Source organism: Mustela nigripes, chromosome 5 (genome assembly GCF_022355385.1).
Source record: "Mustela nigripes isolate SB6536 chromosome 5, MUSNIG.SB6536, whole genome shotgun sequence".
NCBI lineage: Eukaryota > Metazoa > Chordata > Mammalia > Carnivora > Mustelidae > Mustela > Mustela nigripes.
The window spans coordinates 28,552,026-28,560,507 of record NC_081561.1 but is presented as its reverse complement, the minus strand read 5'-3'; the positions used below and the strand labels follow the sequence as shown (position 1 = coordinate 28,560,507).

Genomic DNA, 8,482 nt, shown 5'->3' with positions numbered 1-8,482 from the left:
TTTGTGCCTCCCTCCTTCCCTGGGGGCTCCCTGAGGACAGAGGGTTCCTCCCGTGCAGAGAGGGGCCTCTGGGAGCTGTGCCCCTGCTGCCCAGGCTCCCAGGCATGTTTGTGAGATGTCAGGAGAGTGAGCCCACCCAGCCCCAAGGATGAGCTTCACTGAGCTGAATTTGGGGGCCCTCGACCGTGGTCACAGCTTCTCCATCCTTCTCCCAAGACCTGAGGCCCTCTCCTGGGGCTTCTGCCTCACCTGCTCTTTGTCTGTCCTTCTCAGCTGCAGAGGAAGAGACCCCAACGCTCTCTGAGGTGGAGGAGACGCCCAGCCCCACAGAACCCAGCACGGAGGCCCCGGAGCCCCCCGAGGAGCCCCTCCTGGGGGAACTGACGGTGACAGGATCCTCCCCAGACTCGTTGAGCCTCTCCTGGACCATCCCCCAGGGCCACTTTGACTCCTTCACTGTCCAGTACAAGGACGGGGACGGGCGGCCCCAGGTGGTGCACGTCAGGGGTGACGAGAACGGGGTCACTGTTGGGGGCCTGGAGCCAGGGCGCAGGTACAAGATGCACCTGTACGGCATGCACAGGGGGCAGCGCCAGGGCCCCGTGTCCACTGTGGGCATCACTGGTGAGTGTGGGCGGGGACCCTGTCCCCAAGGTCTCCTTCCATTTTCTCTTGTTCCCCGCCGTTTGGATCTCAGCACCTCAGAGATGGTCCCTTAAGTTCCTCTCCTTTCTCTTATGACACTAATGATCCTGCGTCATCCCTTAGTTGAGTGAGGATGGTGGAGACGGCGTTCTCCGTCTGTTGGCGTATACCCTGTGCTTCATAAATTGTACTTGTCTTCTTGATCTTTCTTCGTTCTTCATATATGGCCTCCTTAGGCTTCGGGAGTATTTTACTGACTCAGAATGCAGCTGCAGGACCAGATTCTCTGGTTTGATTCCTGCTCTAGACGAAGTGATTGTATGAATTCATGAACATTTCTTAACTTCTCTGTGCCTCAAATCCACGCAGAATGGGGATGCTAATGGTAATGGCATCTCCTTCGTATGTTGTGTGAGGATACGTGTGCCACTGTGTGAGCTGCTTACAGCCATGCCTGGGACACATTAAACACGTTAGAAGAGCTTGCTACAAAATGTTTATTGCATAGCCTGGGGAAAGCACTCCCTCTCTCTTGAAGGGTCCTTCCTTTGGCCCCTCAGCCTCCTCTGCTCTGTTCCAGGCTCCCTACCCACAGAGCCCCCTGTAGCACCCCGCCTGGGGGAGCTGGCTGTAGCAGCTGTGACCTCCGATACAGTGAGCCTCTCATGGTCAGTGGCCCAGGGTCTCTTCGACTCCTTCCTTGTCCAGTACAAGGATGCGCAGGGACAGCCCCAGGTGATGCCTGTGGGCGGACACCTCCATGAGATCACAGTTTCGGGCCTGGACCCAGCCCGCAAGTACAAGTTCCTGCTCTTTGGCCTCCGGGATGGGAAACGCCTTGGCCCAGTGTCTGCAGAGGCAAAGACAAGTGAGTGAGGGCTGGAGGCTGGAGGCCGTCTTTGGCACTAGAGCCTCCTGAGTGCGCTTTCGCCCCCTTGTGCTGACAGTCAGAATTTCCTGTTGCTGTGCTCCACACTCCAGACCTCAGGGCCTGTGGACCTGCTTATTTCCTAGGTCCAGAGCACCCCCCTTACCCTTCTCATCCTTCTCCCTCCTCTTCCTCCATCCTGAGAGACGCTGCTTTCTTCCCTGGCTCATCTTTTCATCCCTCTGCTGTCCCACTTCCTGCCATGTGGCCTAGCCACCCCCTCCCAGCTCCCAGAACCAGCTCCCAGAGCCCTTGCACCCTGGGGAAGCTCTGCCAGCCTGTCACCATTTCTGTCACTCTCCATACACCTCTCTCTCTTTTCCAGTCTCAGACATGAAATCTCCCCGTCTCGGGGAGCTGACAGTGACATACGTGACCCCAGACTCCATGACCCTCTCCTGGACCGTCCCTGAAGGTGAATTCGACTCCTTCGTGGTCCAATACAAAGACAGGGACGGGCAGCCTCGCGTGGTGCCCGTGGCCACAGACCAGCGCGAGGTCACCATCCCCGGCCTGGAGCCTGGCCGGAAGTACAAGTTCCTGCTCTACGGGCTGGCAGGCAGGAAGCGCCTGGGCCCCATCTCTGCCGATGGTACCACAGGTGAGCCCTCACACTGCACCCCACCTTTTCTAGAACTGCCTTCTCTTGTGCCCCCAGAGCCAAGCCCCCACAGACCTATCCATGCCTCTGGCCTTTATTCTCCTACCTTCAGCCTTTGCCGCAGCAAAAACAAATATTTACTGAGTCTCGGTCATGTGCTAGACACTTTCCTAAGCATGTTATAGACATTATTCCCTTCATTCGCTGACTGCTGATGTCATAAAAAGAATCCAGTCTTTGGAGCCAGGTAGACCTGTGTTCAAATTCCAATTGCTGGTGGTGTGGCCACGGACAGCCACTTCCTTCCCTTGAATCGCAGTTTCTGTACCTGCGTAGGCATAATAAATATGGATTGGCACTCCGTAAATGTTCCCATCCTCTTGCCTCTGTCCCAGCTGAGGCAGGAGGTGGAAAATATGGAAGGGTTTGGCTGCAGAAAGACTATGGAAAAATCTGGTGTCATTGTGCCCATTACTCAGCCCCCTGAGGAAAGGGTGGAGGTGGGTCACTGACCCTTACCCTACTCCCAGGACCGTGAGTCATCCTGGCCAGATGGGGATGGAGCACATGGTCACTTGGGGCCTGGTACCCTGAGACTGCCTAATTCTCTTCCCTACCCCCCATTGTGGGGAGTGGATATAGGCTTCTCTGATCCTATCAGCCAGCACCCATCCCCACTGGGGCAGCCTCTTCTGCATTCTGCCCTCCATTCTCCCAGTGCTGCCCCGCCCCACTGCCCTGGTCCAGGACTAGTAGTGCAAGGCTGGGCAACTGGGTAGAAGGACGACCCAGGCTGATAGCAAGGGAGGGGGAGGTCATGGCCAAGCTCTGGGAGCCCATCAGCTTGGCTGGCTGCCAGCCCAGCTCTTAACGTTTAGGGGTGTCTCCCTGAAACCCAGATACACTCTGGGAGCCTTTCTGGGCTCTGGCCCCATCCCTGCTCAGGGGGGCCAGGGAGAAACTAAGGCCCTTTTCTACCCCCCCCAGGGGCCCTATGTCACAAGGTGATCTTTTATGCATTTACTGCACCTTGGTCACAGCAGGGAGGGAGTGGGGGCAGGAAGGAGTGAGGGCAGTGGCCTCCCGAAGAGAGATGGAGCTTCTGGCTGTCCTTCCTTTGGGTAGATCGAAGCCACACTGCAGGGATCCTCTCCTAGAGCCTCGTGCCTCCCCGAAGGCGCCAGGGCTGCGGTAGAAGTAGCTCTTGACGGAGTTTCTCCTCGCGCTCTCTCCACAGCTACCCTGGAGAAGGAGCGGCAGCGCCCACCCCGCCTCGGGGAGCTGACAGTGACAGATGGGACCCCAGACTCCCTGCGCCTCTCATGGACGGTGGCCCAGGGCACGTTTGATTCCTTTGTGGTCCAGTATAGGGACCCAGCTGGGCAGCCCCAGGCAGTGCCTGCAGCCAAAGACCAGCGGGAAGTCACCATAGAGGGTCTGGAGCCTGGCAGGAAATACAAGTTTCTGCTGTATGGGCTCCACGGGGGACAGCGCCAGGGCCCCCTCTCTGTTCTGGGAGTAACAGGTGAGTGGAAGGTCGAAGTGAGTAGCAGGAGTGGGCCTGGGGGATAAGGAGGCCTGCACAGAGCTCGGGAGGGAGGGAAGTGCGGTGGGGCCAGCCCAGACGTAGCCACGGAGTCTGTGGAGGTGGGCGCAGGGCAGGCGCAGGAAAGGCCCTGGCAACGGCCCCCAGCCCCCCAACCCCCCCCCCCCGCCGCCCCATGCTGACAGCTGTTCCCCGTAGTCCCTCTCCTGAGGCAGCTCTTACTGGACAGAGGCAAACCCCCTCCCGTGAATGAGTCAGGAGCCTTTTCTCTCAAGTGGAAAATAACTGGAGAAGGACATAGCCGAGAGGCACTGACAGAGTGGGCTCCTCCCTGGGACATGCCGACACCCCGCTCAGCTCAGCGGGATGCAGCACTCGGGCCCTTCTCTGTCCTCAGCTCTTCTGCAGAGGCCACGTGCCCGAGCTCAAGGAGTGATCAGAAGCTCAGGCACCCGGGGGGGGGGGGGCGGTGGCAGGCTGCACACACACTTTTGCGGGGGGCGGCGCGAGAGGCTGCGAAAGTGGAGAAGGGGAAGCAAGGGCAGGACTCGACACAGCAGAGGGGTGATGGGGCCACAGTGCTGGCACTCACAGGAGCCCAGCGGTAGCTGGACTCAGTGCCACCGCAGGGAATGACAGGTTCATGAAAAGGAAAATGGCCAAAGAGCCTCGGTCACCACCACCACCACCCCTGCTCAACTTCTCCCTTGGGCTTCTCCCACACAGCCCCGGGAGTGGACACACCAGGCCCCTGGCACCCCACCACAGAGGCTCCTGAGCCCCCTTCAGGGCCCCAGCTGCAGACACTGGCAGTGAGCGACATAACCCCAGACTCCCTGCGCCTCTCGTGGAGTGTGGCCCAGGGCCCCTTTGACTCCTTCGTGGTCCAGTATCAGGACACAGATGGGCAGCCCCAGGCCTTGCTCATGGACGGCAACCAGAACAAGGTGCAAGTGTCAGGCCTAGAGCCCAGCACCTCCTACACGTTCTTCCTCTACGGCCTCCACGAAGGGAAGCGCCTGGGGCCTGTCTCCGCTGAGGGCACCACAGGTATGACCAGGCCAGGGCCCTCCACCGAGTCCTCCCCACATCTGGTCTGGGACTGGCAGGGCTGATGGGGTGCCCTGGCACGGTGACTGTAGCGGCAGAACGCGAGGAGGGCTCTGCAAAGCGGGGAAAGGTGTGCTGACAGCCCCCACTCTACACACACATGCTCACTACGGGTCCCACCTGGAGCGCTTGCCCCTCATTAGCTCCATTCACGGATGACAAACTCAGGGTGGGCCCAGAGCCAGAGCCCCACCCCAGGCCACCGAGGCTGTGTGCTTCTGTCCCCCACCTACTCTGTGCAGGGCCTGCTCCTGCTGGCCTGACCCCCGGGGAGACAGGGCCCCGCCTGTCCCAGCTGTCCGTGACCGATGTGACCACCAGTTCCCTGCGGCTCAACTGGGAGGCCCCCTCAGAGGCCTTTGACTCCTTCCTGCTCCGCTTCGGAGTCCCATCGCCAAGTACCCTGGAGCCGCACCCACGTCCCCTGCAGCAGCGGGAGCTGACAGTGCCAGGGTCACGGCGCTCAGCTGTGCTCCGGGACCTGCACCCAGGGACCCTGTACAGCCTGACATTGTATGGGCTGCGGGGGCCCCATAAGGCCGACAGCATCCAGGGCACAGCCCGCACCCTCAGCCCAGGTAAGGCCCTGCAGGGGTCACCTTCCTGTGCTGCCCTGAAGTAAGGGGTCTGTACTTCATAGGGCGGAACCTCGTGTCTCAGCCATCTGGGGCGGTGCTTGGCGGGTGGTGGGGGCTGGAGGAGTCTACAGAGACATTCTCTCCTGGGTCTAGAGGAAAGGGGTAGGTGAGCAGGGCTGGAGCCACTGGACACCCGGAAGAGGCAGGGGTGGGGATCCTGGGTCAGGAGCCTTGCTGCCGTGTGCCCTTACTGCCGTCTCGACACACCCTATCTGCAGTTCTGGAAAGCCCCCGTGACCTCCAGTTCAGCGAAATCGGGGAAACCTCGGCCCAGGTCAGCTGGATACCTCCAGCATCCAGAGTGGACAGTTTCAAAGTTTCCTACCAGCTGGCAGATGGAGGTGACACCCTTTTGCCCATGTCCTCATTTGCCCTCATCTCTCCTGCTCTATTCACTCTGCTCACTTCCCAGGGCAAACCCCTGAGGCCAGTGTGTTTTCAGGAGAACCACAGAGTGTGCAGGTGGATGGCCGAGCACAGACCCAGAAACTCGAGGGGCTGATCCCAGGCTCTCACTATGAGGTGACCGTGGTCTCTGTCCGTGGCTTTGAGGAGAGTGAGCCTCTCACAGGCTTCCTCACCACAGGTAAGGTGGATTAGGCCCCAGCGGGAGGTAGGGGGAGAATGAATGGGGAGGGGGAAGGTGTGAGAGGCTCCGACTGTGGACCAGGGGCCAATGGAGCTCGGAAAGGTGGGGGTTGGAGGGGGGGGGGCAGGGGACAGCTCTGAGCCCTCTCCCTTCTCCCAGTTCCTGACGGCCCCACCCAGCTCCGAGCGCTAAACTTGACAGAGGGATCCGCTCTGCTGCACTGGAAGGCCCCCCAGACCCCTGTGGACAAGTACAAAGTCCGGGTCACAGCCTCAGGGGGTGAGCAGGGCTGAGGCCTCTGAGGGAACTTGTTCGGGGAGGGGAGAGGGGTCTGGCAGGGCACAAAGGGGGCAGATGCTGATGCGCAGCCCACTGCCAGCCCCCTCACTACAGGGCTCGGCCCCCGGCAGTGCTGTGGAGTACCCTCTGAGTGGCCTCGAGCTCCATACCAACTACACGGCGACCGTGCGTGGTCTTCGGGGCCCCAATCTCACCGCCCCCGCCAGTGTCACCTTCACTACAGGTGCGGCTTGGAGCTGTGCACAGCAGGGCAGGGGAGGTTCAAAGGAGCTAGGATGGGCCTCGTCTTCATTTTCTTTTCCCACTTTCCCCTCGCAGGGCTAGAGGCCCCCCAGGACTTGGAGGCCAAGGAAGTGACCCCACGCACAGCCCTGCTCACTTGGACTGAACCCCAAGTCCTGCCGACTGGCTACCTGCTCAGTTTCAACACCCCCGGTGAACAGACCCAGGTGCCCCCATCCCTCCCTCACTGGCCAACTCCCCTCCCAGCTTCCATTCCAGGAGGTGCTGCCCCATCCTCTGGCCCTCCCAGCGGGGCTCCCTGTCCCCTGACCTGCTCCTTGTCTGTCCACAGGAGATCTTGCTCCCAGGAGGGGTCACCTCGCACCGGCTGCTGGGGCTCTTTCCTTCCACCCCCTACAGCGTGTGGCTCCGGGCTATGTGGGGCGAGAGCCTCACACCGCCGGTGTCCACCTCCTTCACCACTGGTATTTGGGCCCTGGGACCTATGGCCAGGGGCTGAGCAGGCAGCAGGGGTCTGGGGTTTAGCAAAAGGACCAGCCCCTCATTCTCCTCTCTGCAGGTGGACTTCCAATCCCCTTTCCTCGGGACTGTGGGGAAGAGATGCAGAACGGAGCCAGCTCTTCGAGGGCCACCACCATCTTCCTGAATGGGAACCGCGAGCGGCCCCTGGATGTGTTCTGTGACATGGAGACCGATGGGGGTGGCTGGCTGGTGGGTGGAACATGGAAGCCTGGGGGTCTGCCTGGGGAAGGGGCTGCTTTGCCAGGAAACCATAGGCCAATGGTGCCTCTGCCTGCTTCTCAGGTGTTCCAGCGCCGCATGGATGGACAGACAGACTTCTGGAGGGACTGGGAGGACTACGCCCACGGCTTTGGCAACATCTCCGGGGAGTTCTGGCTGGGTCAGTGCCCCACAGGACTCCAGGGCCAGGGAAGGGACAGCAACCCCGTGGACACCAGGACCCTGATGAGAGCACTGTCCCTCCCTCCCCACAGGCAATGAGGCCCTGCACAGCCTGACAGCAGCGGGTGACTACTCCATGCGCGTGGACCTGCGGGCCGGGGACGAGGCCGTGTTCGCACAGTATGACTCTTTCCGGGTGGACTCAGCCGCAGACTACTACCGCCTTCATCTAGACGGCTACCATGGCACAGCAGGTCAGGCCTGGGCCTGGGAGCGGGGCAGGCTGGCACAGAGGCCAGGGCGGCCCTCACTGTTCCTCTCACACCTGGCCAGGCGACTCCATGAGCTACCACAGTGGCAGCGTCTTTTCTGCCCGGGATCGAGACCCCAACAACCTGCTCATATCCTGCGCTGTCTCGTACCGCGGGGCCTGGTGGTATAAGAACTGCCACTATGCCAACCTCAACGGGCTCTACGGGAGCACTGTGGACCACCAGGTGAGGGGCCGGGAGTGGGGGGCCCTCCTGGGCTGTGAGGGCAGGCTCGGGCCCTCACCTGTGAAGTGGGATAATAATGCCAATCTCACCAAGGCATCTTGAGGGAGATTTATTGGACGTAAAGGTCCAGCTCAGATGAAGCCTCTGGGCCTTGGCAGTCAAGGATCTTGGAGTGGGGGAGGCAGTAGGGTGGCTGCTTTCTGGGAACCGTCTCCCCAGAGGGGCAGGGGTGAGAGCAGAGGGGATGTGTGCCTTTGACTCTGTGTCGACATCTCCTCTCCCAGGGGGTGAGCTGGTACTACTGGAAGGGCTTTGAGTTCTCTGTGCCCTTCACGGAAATGAAGCTGAGACCAAGAAGCTACCGGCCCCCAGCGGCCCAGAGAGGCTGACAGCTGCTCGCCTCTCCAGCGCCGCAGAATGACTGCCGAGCACTGAGGGGTCGCGCTGAGAGAAGAGCCAGGGGCCACAGTCACCACCCAGCC

General features: G+C 60.9%; 1 protein-coding gene across 1 annotated transcript in view; it reads left to right on the top strand.

The window, feature by feature from the left end:
• Positions 1 to 8,467, top strand: part of TNXB (tenascin XB) — a 53,711-nt gene extending 45,244 nt beyond the window's left edge. Inside the window, 17 exon segments of the mRNA XM_059399915.1 lie at positions 286 to 624; positions 1,226 to 1,513; positions 1,899 to 2,174; positions 3,412 to 3,699; positions 4,447 to 4,770; positions 5,073 to 5,408; positions 5,687 to 5,809; positions 5,911 to 6,054; positions 6,217 to 6,336; positions 6,437 to 6,580; positions 6,676 to 6,806; positions 6,932 to 7,064; positions 7,160 to 7,311; positions 7,405 to 7,501; positions 7,596 to 7,757; positions 7,837 to 8,000; positions 8,285 to 8,467. Coding sequence (XP_059255898.1) covers positions 286 to 624; positions 1,226 to 1,513; positions 1,899 to 2,174; positions 3,412 to 3,699; positions 4,447 to 4,770; positions 5,073 to 5,408; positions 5,687 to 5,809; positions 5,911 to 6,054; positions 6,217 to 6,336; positions 6,437 to 6,580; positions 6,676 to 6,806; positions 6,932 to 7,064; positions 7,160 to 7,311; positions 7,405 to 7,501; positions 7,596 to 7,757; positions 7,837 to 8,000; positions 8,285 to 8,389 — 3,326 coding nt within the window. The 3' untranslated portion in view covers positions 8,390 to 8,467.
• The last annotated feature ends 15 nt before the right edge of the window (positions 8,468 to 8,482 follow it).